This window comes from Pantherophis guttatus, chromosome 1 (assembly GCF_059756535.1).
Source record: "Pantherophis guttatus breed Tessera chromosome 1, ASM5975653v1, whole genome shotgun sequence".
NCBI classification, from domain to species: Eukaryota; Metazoa; Chordata; class Lepidosauria; order Squamata; family Colubridae; genus Pantherophis; species Pantherophis guttatus.
Window position 1 is genome coordinate 185399951 of NC_142063.1, and position 15030 is coordinate 185414980.

Genomic DNA, 15030 nt, shown 5'->3' on the forward strand with positions numbered 1-15030 from the left:
ACGATGCATTTTTATACATGCCATGACACATTTTCTATGCTCTCCTGCCTTAATTCTACTTCTTATTTAAAGCAACACTTATATTTCCAAAAGCTAGTGAATATTAAAAAATATATTGCAAGTGGATATATTATTTTTCTTACATCCTGAAATCTCAGAAAGGATTCCATCATCTTCTTTTCTAGGGTGACCCTGGTCCTCCTGGAGATCCTGGCCTAACTGTAAGTCAAGAACATTTCTTATACTGCATATTCACTTTGGTCACTTTGCTGCCTTTCTGGTATCAATGATAATTTGTTGTGAGCTATGAAAAAGCACAGCAAATGCTGCTTCACATTATTTGGCATAATAGAAATTATAATCAGAAGCTGATTTTGTTTCATATATATCTTAATGCATGTACTCTCTGATCATGTTTTGTTGAGATTAGGCAGATATTTGTGGACTTATAGTGTTACAATAATGGAACATTGGAATGCGCATTACTGTATAATATTTATAATAATCTACTGATGTCCATGTATCTCTTGCATATGCAATTGTTGCTGTTGTTGTCGTTGATAGGACTGCGATGTGATGACCTACATCAGAGAGACCTGTGGCTGCTGTGGTTTGTTCGGAGTCTTTGCATGATCTTCATTTAGAGCAGAAGGGTTCTCTGAGAAGGGGAAAATTATACCATTTTGATAGGGGAAAGTTGCCATCATATCATGGTGTTCTTCAGTTATTTGATGGCTAGGCTAATTTTGGACAGTTTAGGGTAGGACTAGTAGCCCTTACATCAAAAGAATTTGCAGAACTGTAGATGACTCTAAGCAGTAGATTGGTTTTTAATTCATTGCAAATAGGCAGAAATAATCACAGCTTACTATGGATGTGTGCCTAATGTGGGAAATAACCCAGAAGGATATTTTTTATTTGTTTTGTTGGTTCCTTTAAAATTATTGGCCATTAACTTAGAAAGGATGCATTTAGAAGTGAAATAATGTACTCTTACTATTTTTTTCCCTGGGATCCGAATTGACATCATTATTCACTCTGAACTAACAATGGCTGACCAAGCTGCTTAATTAATGCGATCCAGCATTTAGCTGTACCAGAAGCTTAAGCTTCCAAATGCCAAGCTTCAGACTATGTTGGAAGGGACAGTTTAGAAGCACAGCTTTGCCTGGGGACACATGGCCTGGATAATCTATGGTATTGCCTGACTTTCTGCATTTTGTATTCTAGTGCCCTCGGACCATTATCTCTCACCATTCTTATTGGTCATGTTGTCTGACCATTCTTATTGAATAGAGGGAACAGGCCAACATATTTAGAGAATGCCAGTTGGGGAAAGCTAGTTTAGCATGTACACTTAAAATGTTAACCCCTGGTTTGTTCACATGTGCAGTGTTCAAATAGACTTCAGGAGGCTCCATACTTTAAAATACTTCTCAGTACAATACAGTGCATTGTTGTTATGGTTCTGGACTCATTTTATGGTACAACTCCTGACTATTTTGTCTTCCTTTTCCATAGATTGTGAGAAGCGGTGTGGTCCATTGGACATTGTCTTCGTCATAGACAGTTCAGAGAGTATCGGCTATACCAATTTTTCCCTGGAGAAAAATTTTGTTATCAATGTGGTGAGCAGACTAGGGTCCATTGCCAAAGATCCAAAATCTGAGACAGGTCAGTGACTGATGATTTCTTCTTACAGCTGAATATTCTCCATAGCTGTAATGGTCTCCAATACTTGTATGATGACATACATTTTTTCAGTGTTGCAATTGCAACATAGGAAGCAATATCTGATCCATGTCACTATTGCAAATATTTGCTATCTTGACCCACCAATATTCCACACTGGTCTAATTTTTAAAAAGATATATAGAAAAATCTGTATTTGGACCCAGTTTTCTCTAACATACCCACAGCCCTTTCTGATCAACCTCTATGCGCACTGGAAGCTTCACTGAGCTAGTTGATTTTCTACTTCATTAGTGCCGCTCTTAAGGGAAGGATGATACAGTAGAAGAGCCTCCAGTGGTGTCATTCATCAGTACAAAGAAGTTCCAAAATGTCCTTTTAGGTCTGTTCTAGAGGGCAATATCAATGGCAACTGATGTCTTTGTGGTCGCCACTTGGGATGTGACACTATGTCAGTGTCAATTGTTATTTGACTTGGGAACCATCCCTTTCTCTAAATATCAAAAATGATACTTTTTCTGAGGATTATTTTACAGTAATTGTATTAATGGTCTCTAAAAATGATTTCAAGTCATTGGCCCAGTACATATGTGAATCTGCATTCAAACAGGCTGGGGGTTAGAGATCACTGTGATGAAGGGGAAATAGAATATCAAAATCTAGGAATTATGACTGAGTTTATTTTCCTGGCAGGTGCCCGTGTTGGAGTGGTACAGTACAGTCATAAGGGAACCTTTGAAGCCATCCAGCTCAATGATAAGCGCATTGACTCACTCTCTAGTTTCAAAGAAGCAGTGAAAAAACTGGAGTGGATTGCAGGGGGCACCTGGACTCCCTCTGCGCTTCAGTTTGCCTATGAAACACTCATCAAAGAAAGCCGGAGAGATAAAGCCCGGGTGTTTGCTGTGGTGGTGACTGATGGACGTCATGACCCTCGAGATAAAGACTCAAACTTACAAGCCCTCTGTGATGGAAATGTTGTGGTCAATGCCATTGGGATTGGAGACATGTTCAATGTAGATGAAGAATCGGAGACTCTGAAAGCAATTGCTTGTAATGACAAGGACAGAGTCCAAAGAATGAAAGTGTTCACTGATTTAGTGGCTGAAGAGTTCCTTGACAAAATAGAGATTGAACTCTGTCCAGGTCAGTCAATGCAAGCTTCGCTAAGGATAATTGCAAGAAAGTAATATGGCATGTCAGAGTTTTCATACATTTGGGCTAAGTATTATGTTCATGGCATTTCCATTTTAAAAAGTAGCAACTGTCAAGGTCTAGTGATAATCAGAATTGGAAGGAATGGCCAGAAGGGAATGCTCTGGTCCAGCAACGAGGCTTTCGTTTTCAAATATTGACTGAACTATGACTTAAATCATAGTTTGTGTGGGAGAAAATTGCATTGTTTCAGTAAGATAACATTCATACCCGACTGCATTTATAGTTCACTATGAAGAAAACTGCATTTGCTAATGCAGTTTAATTAAAAAGGCCTGTGCAGTACAGAGCACAGACTCAACATATTTTGTACCCATTAGTAAAGTCTTAAAGGACAGTTTTCAAAGATTGATCAATGTAGTCATTGCCAATCTTAGAGTGAGTCTAAATACTAATTCTACACTCTGACACTTGATTAGGCTATCATCCTAAATGAAAATGAGATTCAATTGATTTGTTGTTAATGATGCAGTATTCCCTAATCCCTTTGCTAGGGATTCCTAGGCCAACATGTCATTGTTCCTGCATGGAAGATCATTTTGAATCATAAATGGCCCAAGAAAAAGGATTAATTAGCTTCTCTTGGTTGCACTAATTTAAAACTTAATATTTTTAATATCCTGCCTAATTGTTGATAGGTATACATTGCATATTGTTGTAGTTGTAAGCTAAATGTGATCTGAATGATTTCCATCATATTTTTTACTCTTTTTTCAGATCCTCAGATTGTCTGCCCTGAACTGCCCTGCCAAACAGGTAAAACAAAAATAATTAAAACTATGATCCTCTTTCCCCTTCCTCTCCAATTTCACTGTAGCATATAAAAGAATTCTGAGCTAAACAAAGAATGGGCATTCTAACTCATATTTTTACATTATTTCTAAATGTTATTCCTTCCTAATGTTAATTCTACAGGTAGGTACATTCTTGTATTATAGCTATTTCGCTTTATAGTTATGTTTTAAATATCCCAAGTCTTTTGAAACAGTAGTTTCTCAAAGCATAAAAACCTCTTCTGACATGTCCCTTTTGAAAATAGCAACCTAATCTTGGCCCAGAGTCTAACCATAAGAAAGTAAAGGTCTTAATAGAAGCATTTGGGGAAATTGCCATTAATCCTCAGTGATCAAATGCTGGTTTATGTTTTGACACACCATAAATCATTGATATTGCTCCTTTGCTATTTTCCTTTGTTCAAGAATAATTGTTTCAAAGACCATAAGAGAACACAAATTTCCTTCATGTCTTCATTTAAAGGAACAATAGAACTTGTACATATTGTAGTCAGTTTAGTCCTAAAGTACTGGATCTCCATCTCTTTGCAATGAATAGAAAAGACCGATGGGGCATCAGTGGGGAAGGATAAGGTGCTCCCCATCTGGATCAAGGGATTCAGCACTGTACATTGAAGACAAGTATCGGTTCAGTAGAAAGCAGCCTGGGCAGGGGATAAATACATTAGCCTGATCAAAACTGTGCCTGAACGAAAAGTAGAGAGAAGAATATTAAGTGTATTAATGCTTTTCAGTTGATACTGAGAAAAATGTGCTATATTGCCATTTGGGCTTTGTACTGGGCAAGATTTTTTTCTTTCCTAAAAACAATAACATTTTCAGCCTTGTTTACTCACCATATTAATGCCTGTCATAAACATGTACACTCTCTGTAGTATACAGTAACTAAAAAGACACACAACAATAAATTAATATTAATACATCCGTGGTAAAAATCAAATCAAGCTGAACTGAATCTGAACTTTCTGGAACTTACTATAAATTGAGGGTCTGCTGGTATCTTTAAGGGTCTTGTAGGCAGCCTGGCACCAATAGACACCATGTTGCCTACCTATGATATGGGTGCTTGTGGGCTAGAGTCCATTTGCTGTGGTCCACAAACTGCCATCACTCTTTTGATAATCTTTAAGGAACTACAGCATTGTGTGTGCTATAACAGACTAACATTACTGCCTATTTGTACTTCTAGCTAAATATCTATATGTAGTGCTCATGTAGTAGTAGTAGAAATAGTAGTAGAAATTTTGGCTACTTTAAAATGTTTATTTTTGCTTGTTAACTTTTAAATGTCCCAATAATTGCATTATCTCAAAGGAGTCATAAATGCAGTACATAAGATCACATTAAAGCCAGCAGCAGAATAAACAATATGAAGTTTTAAAAGCACTAAAGTTATTTTAAAATGCCTTGGAAGATATAAAAGGACTTTTCATGGCCCTGACAAACTATAGCATATGGGGCTCTAGGGAAGGTATTATCCAGGGACTACCATATTTAAACTCACTGGCCAGCAATTCAGCACCAGTATCAGTATATAAAACCAGCAGGATCCGAAATCAGAGCATAGCCCTGAAAATATTCTTTTGACACTCACTTGCAGATGGGAGGTACCCAATTACTTTCCGCCCTATGGAGGTCGAGATAACTTTGCCCAGCACCAAACCTATGATCGCCCAGTTCCTGAACTCCACGAGGGAGATCCAGGACCCCAGCATGTATACCCAACTGGTGGCCACCTTGGCCTATACCGCCGAAAAAGCCAAGTTTGCCACTGGACATGAGCGGCAGGAGTGGATGGACTTGTTCATTGATACTTTTAAAATGGTGCACAGAGAAATTGTGGGGGATCCAGAGACTGTAATAGGACTTTGCTGAAATTATTATTTTGCCTCTAAGACAAAAATAAATTTACGGTTTGGCCTACAGAACTTAAAGATATTTAAAAGGATAGCCCTTTTAGCTGAAGGATTTCTCCTTTACTTTTTATTAATTCCAGATTATAACAAAGAAGCTTCTAGAATAGGAATGTTCTCAAATGTCTGCTCTGGTGTGGCTAAGGCTTACATGCAGCTTTACTTAATAACCAGCGCCCTGGTCCTGGCCAAGAAATGTTTCCAGTCACTGCATCTCCAAACAAAGACACACAGAAGGCAGGAGAGAGTAATCCTTTAATAAAACTTGTCTGGGCTGAGAGATTGGCATATTTGCTAAAGCAGAGATTCTAAGATCATGGTTCACACACACACACACACACACACACACACACACACACAAATTCCTGCAAGAATCTTGTTGTCAGTCCCAAAAGATTGTTACCAACTGGTAAGAAGCAGGGAAAGCATTAAAGAGATGGCTAGAGAGTAAGGAAGTTAATTTTTAGAGGTTGTCCACACTGAATGACCACAAAGGGTTTTACAACAGATTCTTGTAGTTGCAACCATTATAGTGTTCCCCACAGCCACATGATTGTGATTCAGGTATTTGGCAACTGGTTCACAATTATGATGTCACAACATCCCATAGTCATGAGTTCTCAATGTGTGACCTTCACTGTCAGTTTCCAAAAAGCAAAGTCAATGGAAAAGCTGACAGGAGATTGCAAATGGCAATCAAGTGACAACGGAATGTTGCAACTGTGCAGGATTTGCCTAACAACAGCAATTGGGGTAGTTGCAACTGCCATCATAAATTGGCACAGTCATGTGATGTCATGCTTAACAACCACATTGCTTAGCAATAGAACTGCTAGTCCCAATTACCATTGCTAAATGATGTGGTTGTAAGTGTAAAACAGTCCCAATTACAAAGTTAAGCAAGGGCCACTTATATTTTAATTAATATGGTATATGAAATGCTTGCTATATTTGGAATGCAGACCAATGGTGGCTCCCCTCCAGAAAACATTTAACATCCTTACTCTGAAAAATCCAAATTAAGAAGAATGACAACATTCTGCCCTTTGACTTCCCAAATAATATTTAGAATATGATGTTTACAATTAAATTGCTATATGGAGTGTTTCTAAGTGTTTGATATGTGTCTCTTTCTCTAGTGAAACCATGGCATGACCTTCATGTGTCTAACCCTAACTGCTTTTTAAGAACTGGTGAATATCTTGTGTCCCTTCTTCTGCCAACTAATTATCTGTAAATGGCTATCTGTCTGACTCTTTCTTTTACTTCTAAGAGCTTTGGTAGGTAATCCCATACAGTGGTTTCCATTACTTGTTGGACCTGGGATTGCATCCTGCCCCCTGGGTCCCACACCCTTGGGCCTACTCCATCCTACTGCCTTGCTTCACTTTCCTTTTCCAAAGATTTGAGAAAAAGAAACGTCTGGTCCACTGTGCAGCCTTTCTATACAGAGGCTGTCTCAGAAACAGGTACCATTTTGGGGGCATCCACAAATGACCCAAGAATTACAGTCATTACCAAAATGGCACCTGCTTCTGGACAGCACCATGCAGGTCTATATAGGAAGGCCATGAAGCAGATCAGGTGCTTCTCTTTCCCAAAGGTAATTTTTGGAAAAAATAAGGAGTGAGGCATGATGGAGGGGAAGAAGCCCAAGAGTGTGTGTGACCCAGCAGGAATGGAAACTATGCAAGGGCTCCCTTGGTTTGAGGGAATCCCTGGAATCCCTGGAGCAGGCCATGTGTGACCTGGGAGGTGCTGCAGTGTACCACATGCTCCACCTAGATCACCAGCCGTACTTAATAACCGTCATGACTTATTACCATAATTCTAGACTCAATTGTGGTCGTAAGTCAAGGACTATCTGAAGTTATTCTAAGCATGTTAGAAAAATTGTGCTAAGAATAAGTAAGGCTAGGGACCCAAAATTAAAACATTTTATATTAAATAGCAAGCAGTTTCACACCAAGCCTGACGCTGCCTTTCTGAGAAATTCCAGAAATATAGGGCCCCCAGTAGCATGCTGGAGGCAGTCTATATAGCTGCTGACACCTGCCATATATTGTAGATTATCTGAGAGACTCAGAGATACTAAGTTAAACCTCTGGCTCTGGAGTTTTCTTTCTCACGTCAAAAGACTGTTCCCATATGGCATGAAAAGCTGTTACTATACTCAGAAAACCCTCACAGCTCTCAACAATAGTGTAAGGTACATAGAATCATGGGGCTGGAAAGGACCTCGAAGGTCTTCTAGTCCAACACCCTGCTCAAGGTAGGAACCTTACACAAAAGCAGTCAAATAGTTGTCCAGTCTATTCTTGAAAACCTCCAGTGATGGAGGATCCACAATTCCAAGAGACAAGCTATTTTATTAATTAATTGTACACTCTGGCTTGTAATTTAGTGGTGGTCCACCAGAACATCTACTGATATAATGACCTTGTTTATTGTCTGGATTTGTCAAAGACCATAGCAAAGATAATTGGAATTGATTGGATTCTAGTTTCAAGGCATGAAATGTAGGATGGTGAAGCTAAAACAAAATCTATATTAATGCAATCTTTCTGTTTTTTATTTGCTCAGTTTCTTATTGTCTCCCAGTTATCCTTCCTCTTTTAACATTTTATGTTATGCTAATAGCATTTCTCATTGCTTGCTAGTCTTATAAACACAGGTGGCAAGTTTTAAGAAACCTGTATAAGTGGACCAAAACATACAAGGAAAAGAATATGAATTAACACTTATTTGGGGGGAAAGCCTAGAGATAGATGTGTTATAGGCTTTCCCTTTTACCTCTGAACCTGCATTTTTCGAATAACACCTGACTCAGTCAGCAGGTCAAAACAGAAAAGGCTACAAATCAACATGTGCAATAATGCCAGGGAGTAATGGGTAAGGAGGCCAAAAGTGACTTTAAAGAAAGACTTGGCACAGTATCATCCAGGAAGTTGAACAATAAAATACACTAAAACAATAGAACCCCTCTTTTGGCATAAATTTGCTGGTACAGACAATGCCTACTAATGTTTCCTGGCATCCATAGAAATAGTAATAATTGAGAAAAAATGTATAGGGAGAAGTATATAATCTAATTAATTTGTAAACTTTTGTCCATCGTTTACATCAATTGGTTAAATTTGATACACTCCTTATAAACTGGCTCAATCTGAAGAAAATTCCACTCAGAAACTAGTGTTCATGCTCAGGAACTTGCCTGGCCAGTCTGTCATATTGCATGTACAGTTATGCACTGGTTTTATTCTGTTTACTTCCCTAACATAGGCTTCAATCACATCTTTACATAACCTTAGAAATAATTTGAAACAGAGTTAATGGAAATTGTTTCTTGTTATTTCATTTTTGGCAATTCATGGCCAGTGATAAGGAACCTCAGCAAAGCTCCCTATCCCTTGTGTAAATCTGTTTTAGTTGTGCTGTAACAGAAAACAAATGAAAGATTTAGAGACTTTTTACAGTGCTCTTCCCAATGAGACATTGGTGTACAAAAATGCTTTTATTTTGGGTAAAAGTTTGCAATTAATTTATTTAGCCAGTAAAAGTTTTATTCTCCATAAAATGGTTTATGAATACATTTTCTGTTTTTGTTATTGTCATTTTTGCTAATCATGTCAATAGCAATATGTGTAATGTGCTTTCATATGTGAAAGCAAGAAATGAAATCTCAATAAAAAGTGCAAACCTTGGCTAATAGAGTATTATTTATTGTAACTTTACTATATGTTTTCAAACAAAAATCTAGCTAGGCTTAGGCCTTATTCCAAGTAAAGATAATCCTTGTTTAGAAACCAAACTGGGACCAGCAACACAGCCATTAACTAAAGTAGTCACTAAGTGAAACTGTGACTATGCTTATGATCTGCCTTCAGTTTTCCTCTGCTTTATGGACCTGTGAAGATCATAAATGTGAGAATTGGTCTCAAGGTTACTTTTTCATTACCATTGTAACTGCAAACAGTCAACAAACAAGGACTATCTGTAGTGCTCTCCCAATACATCCCTTTCTTATTTGAGAAACTTGCAAAATTTCTCAAAATTCTTTGCACTAAAGAAACATTTGGAAAATATAGTCACCACCCTCTTAAACAATGCCCCTTTCCTATGTTTTACTCTTTAAACCCAGGGGAGTTCAGAGTTTTTTGGTGAAGAAGTTAATGGCTGAGTGGTATTTACATCTGTCTTCCTGCCGCCTCTATTTTAAATGCTTTTTAAGATAAATGCTGCACACCACAAAATTAATCAAAATTAAGTATTTTTACTACTTGAATTGTTTTATATATTCCATGCCTTAATAATACCAACTTTTAGCACAAATATACTGGTCAAAATGTTCTTCAGTTAAAACCCTGACTACTAAGGGGCTAGGGGCACAGGGTCCAACCCAAAGAAATACAATTTTTAAACTGTACAACTTCTTTTTTCTATTTGTACTTTTCTTTTTGGTGCATGGATTTCCACTCCACACAGCACTTGATTTATAAACTCTGCCATTCTCAGAGTTTAAAGTCTCAGTGTCCCTATGAAATTATAGAAATGGGTTTATGTTATAGGGGGAAGAAGATGAGAAAAGAGTAAACATTCCCCCACCTGATCTCCAATCTTAGAATCTCAGAATGGAATGAAATCCTTTCCCCAGCTTTTTGAGTTATGTATTCTAAAGTCCTGATTGGGTTTTTTTTTCTTTCCCTACTCATAGAGCTTTCTGTCGCCCAGTGCACACAGCGTCCAGTTGACATTGTCTTCCTCCTGGATGGTTCTGAAAGAATTGGCAGCCAGAACTTTCGCAGGGCCCATGGTTTTATAGAAGCAGTGGCTGAGCATCTTACCCTGGCCAGAAGCGACAGTGACGACATGAATGCACGCATTGCCCTACTACAATATGGAAATGAGGACGAACATGACATAGTTTTCCCATTGACATACAATATTACTGACATCACAGATCGTTTAACCAAGATCAAATATATGGACTCCTCTTCCAACATTGGGTCTGCCATCATATATGCTGTCAACAACCTTGTCATCAACACACAAGACAGGCAGAAGGCAGCTCGGCGTAATGCGGAGCTGTCCTTTGTCTTCATTACAGATGGTATTACAGGCAACAAAAACCTGGAAGAGGCTATTGATTCCATGAAGAAGCAGAATGTTATGCCCACAGCCGTGGCCCTAGGCAGTGATGTGGATATGGATGTCCTGCTGAAAATCAGTCTAGGAGACCGGTCAGCCATTTTCCGGGAGAAGGATTACCTAAGTCTCTCCCAGCCTGACTTCTTTGATAGATTTGTTAGGTGGATCTGTTAGTTGTGAGGTAGACACCAAAGCTTTTAAGCTCCTATATTGTTACATGTTTTTTAGCAAAAGTATGCTGCCAGAAGGTAGCAGGCACAAATTTTCAGGGGAATTTATTTTTATATTGCAAATTGGTAGGCTTGTTTCAAATAATGTTTATGGTGCTAATTAAAAACAAAATAATAGGAGGCTACAGAATACCACAGTATCATTTGTCACGCTTTAAAACATTGTTTAAGATCTTTATATTGTAATACTTTTGGTGCTGAATAGAGAAACCGTGCATTCAACATAAAGAACTATCATCTCCAGCTGCCCCAAGGATCCATCTTAACCCTCCTCTCCCATTATTTCCCACTCATCCATTTACTGGTAGACGGGTAATTCCATTGTGCCTTGATTCTGATCCTAATATTTCCTCTGTTTTCAAGGAGATACTTTGCAGTTGAAACAATAACAGGAAATATTTTTATCAGTACTGAGTCTTGCACTTGGCCTATTCCATTAGTAAACACCTAGTCTTCCTTGCTTTCTTTCCATGTACTTGCTTCAGGGTTGCAACATTGGATGGTTCCCCCTGTATCATGATGCATGTAATAAATGGACTTCACAAAGATCTCTGTAGCTATTTCATCTTGGAAAGATCTAGGAAAAGAAACGTTGTTCTATACAGGTAGTCATGAACTTATGACTGTAATTGAGCCTGGCAATTACAGTCATAAGCCATGATGGTTGTAAAGCAACTCACTATGTGACCCACCCATTTTACTACCTTTTATGGCAGTCATTAAGTGAATACAGCAGTCATAAAGTGAGTGCCATGGTCTTTAAGCAAACTCTTCATTCTCCATGAGGCAGTTTTTGATGGAAACTGGAAGTAAAGCCCATTTCTGGCAAAAACATAAATTGCAGAGTACTACAAATAGCCATAAATGCACACTGGTTGTCAAGCACCAGGGAAGGGGGTGAGATTGAACTTTGAAACTGGGTTGTAAGTCACTTTTGGGCGATCTGTCGTAACTAAGCGACTGATTGTAAGTGGAGGATTACTTGTACTTATAAGATATGGCATCCAGTCTTCCTGTGTCAGTACTGTTCTACTCCCAAAGAAGGAGTCTTTCACTGAAAATGGACATCAGTATAATGTAAAGAGATTCTGCTGGATTCTCTTCTGGATTTCCTGCTACATTTAATTGAAGCCAAGTGCCATCAGCTTTCAATGTTCCATGTATAAATCTGGAATTTCCCTGACTTGACTTGGCAGACCATTTTTATTTTTTTCACAATAATGATGATAAGCACTATTGAACTGAATTCCAATTTAAAGTGTACTACTGTGTGCATAAAGGAGTCTATTGGAACTGTATTTAAGCATTCTGCTTTTATTAGGTCTTCATTAGAATAAACAGTTCTATCAATTTGCTTTCCCCAATCCAGGAAATTGCATAACAATCAATTTTTTTAAAGCCTGCAAATTTACATGAAAAAAATGAAAGAAGGTATGACTACATTTTTAAAGAGATGGGGGAAGGGTAATTGAAGTGTTACATAACAAAGATGATGAATATAAAAATTCCATAAATTATGAACATATGAAACCAAAAATATGATTTTATAAACATGGTTATAATTCAGAATTCTGCCTTATTAACATGGAGAACATTTTACTGGTTTGCACACTTCTACTCCAAATAATTTGTAGTTTGTTTGGGTTTTGTTTTTGTTTTTTTGTTCCGCACTACAGAGCCTTTTTTATACTTTCAATCTTCTAGTGAAAATATATCTTTGGTTTTATTTCTAATTGCTAATAATCTCATTCTTTCATAAATGAAAGATTATACTTTCTCTGAAATATAGTGTGAACTATCCAAAGGGCCACTGTGCAAAGCCATACTAATTGATAAGCAATGAATACCCAATGTCAATGTATTCCTGACACACTGTTTCTGGAATAACATCCTTACTTGAGCCAAAATTGCACTCCTGGTAAATAAAATCTTTTTTCATAATATCTTAATATTAATGTCATTCATTTTGTAGCAATTTAGAGTTGGAAGAACCAATATAGCTCTTTTACCATATATGCTTGTTTTATTATTTTCTTAATTATTAGAATTAAAAATCAAAAAAGAATATAAAGAAAATGTTTATGCAATATAAGTTCTAATTCATAATTTCCTATTAAATTCCAAGCTTTTTTAAAATTGACACAAAATGCTATACTACAGTCTTCGCGCTTGTACAATGGTTCCCTCAAGTGCAGCTCAGTTCCTGGTTACTATATGAACGTGTTCCATTGATATTATGAGAAAAATATGGAAATATATTACTACTTCCACTTTATTTAGTTATCTAAATTTTTAGACTTGGACATCTAGTCTATACCTTTGGATTTAATGATAGTCTCTTAATAATTCAATCTATAAATGATAAACCGAATAGCTGATACAAAAAATATTTTTCATTAGTATTTCTTCCAGAAATTGTTATAAATTTAACAATATATCATATCAGGCTTCTTCACTGTAGTGAATCTAGATGTTGCCTTTAATTCAAAAGCTCTGCTGGATGGAGAACTTACATTGAAGTTCAACACATTTAGAGTTCACCAAGTTGGGATAAGCTAACTTACATGTTTTATGATTCATGGGCATAAGAATGTACAGTAAAAAGGATGGAAGAATTTTAAAATATTTTTGATTGATTGGAATTCGTGAAGAGCTGTACTCATGCTGGGGTGAAAGTTCTTCAGTCTGAATCTGAGCTGCTGCTGGAACTGCCACTATGCTGAAAGAAAAAAAAAGATTAAATCTTGTTGATATTTCACATCTATTTTTCTTATTTATTTAACTTCTGTATTAACTGTTTCATTTCTATTTGTTTCTTCCTATGGTTTCCATTATAATACTTATAATGCTTATTCTTTTTGTGATGTCCGGAATGACTTGCAGGAGGATGAGAGCCTGGAGGTGGTGCAGGAGAGTAACATCCAGGCCCTCCAGGGAACATTCCAGGTAAACCAGATGGTGGATGCGATCCATGATGATGTGGACTCTGGAGAGGATCCCCCACTGGCCCAGGAAATCCATATGGAGGAACAGGCTGGCCAGGATAACCAGGACCTGGGCATGGTTGCATTCCTGGTCCAGGGTATGGTCCAGTTTGTGGTCCAGCAGCAGGAGGAATGGGCTGTGATCATGGCATTCCACCTGGCATTCCTGCCAGCAATATAAACGTGTAGATACTGAGCCCTTTTTAGTTGCTGATCTTCTTTAAAAGGGATTTCAATCAGTTTAAAAAAATCAATTGGAACAGTAGATTATTTTTTTCAGTCAAGAAAACGACCTACCCTTCAGCAAGGCATTTGACAAAGACCACAATCTACTTCTTGGTAAGATAGAAAAATGTGGGATAGACAGCATCACCAGTAGATGGATTTGTAACTTACTCAATGAGTAGTCCTCACTGGTACTACATCTATATGGAAGGAAGGAAGCAGTGGGGTACCACAAAGTTCCATCTTAGGCCCAATATTCTTCAATATTTTCATAAATGACTTAGATGAGGGAATAGAAGGGGAACTCATCAAATTTGCAGATGACACTAAGCTGGCAGGAATAGCCAACACCCCAGAAGATAAGCTCAGGATCCAAAAAGATCTTGACAGACTTGAACACTGGGCCCTATCCAACAATGTAAAATTTAATGTGGAGAAAAGCAAGGTTTTATACTTGGGCAGGAAAAACCAAAGGTACAAGTACAGATTAGGCAAAACCTGGCTCAAAAACAGTAACTGTGAGAAGGACTTGGAATCCTAGGGGATGATCACTTAAACATGAATCAGCAGTATGCAGCAGCAGCCAAAAAAGCTAATAAAATCCTGGGTTATATAAACAAGCATAGAATCAAAATCACGTGAAAGTACTGCTTACAAAACCTTAGTAAGGTCACACCTGGAATACTGCATCCAATTTTGGTCACCACACAAAAAAGATGTTGAGACTTTGGAAAAAGTGCAAAGAAGAACAACTAAGATGATTAAAGGCCTGGAGACTAAAACATATGTAGAATGGTTGCAGGATTTGTGTTTTAAATTTAAATTTGTG

The 15030-nt window shown here is 37.6% G+C and overlaps 2 protein-coding genes across 6 annotated transcripts in view; one reads left to right on the forward strand and one right to left on the reverse strand.

Annotated features, from left to right (window-relative positions):
- Positions 1-12935, forward strand: part of COL6A2 (collagen type VI alpha 2 chain) — a 56710-nt gene extending 43775 nt beyond the window's left edge. For 2 of the 4 annotated variants that reach the window (XM_087886025.1, XM_087886031.1), the window contains exons 23-28: positions 186-221; positions 565-610; positions 1522-1674; positions 2386-2838; positions 3625-3663; positions 10329-12935. In XM_087886025.1, coding sequence (XP_087742151.1) covers positions 186-221; positions 565-610; positions 1522-1674; positions 2386-2838; positions 3625-3663; positions 10329-10936 — 1335 coding nt within the window. In that variant the 3' untranslated portion in view covers positions 10937-12935. Of the gene's footprint in view, positions 1-185; positions 222-564; positions 611-1521; positions 1675-2385; positions 2839-3624; positions 3664-5301; positions 9319-10328 lie in introns of those variants that run through there. The other 2 variants (XM_087886037.1, XM_087886040.1) reach the window with 1 other exon arrangement.
- Positions 12291-15030, reverse strand: part of FTCD (formimidoyltransferase cyclodeaminase) — a 30719-nt gene continuing 27979 nt past the window's right edge. For both annotated transcript variants that reach the window (XM_087886055.1, XM_087886048.1), the window contains one exon: positions 12291-13711. The gene's annotated coding sequence lies outside the window, so the exon portion shown is untranslated. The remainder of the gene's footprint in view (positions 13712-15030) is intronic.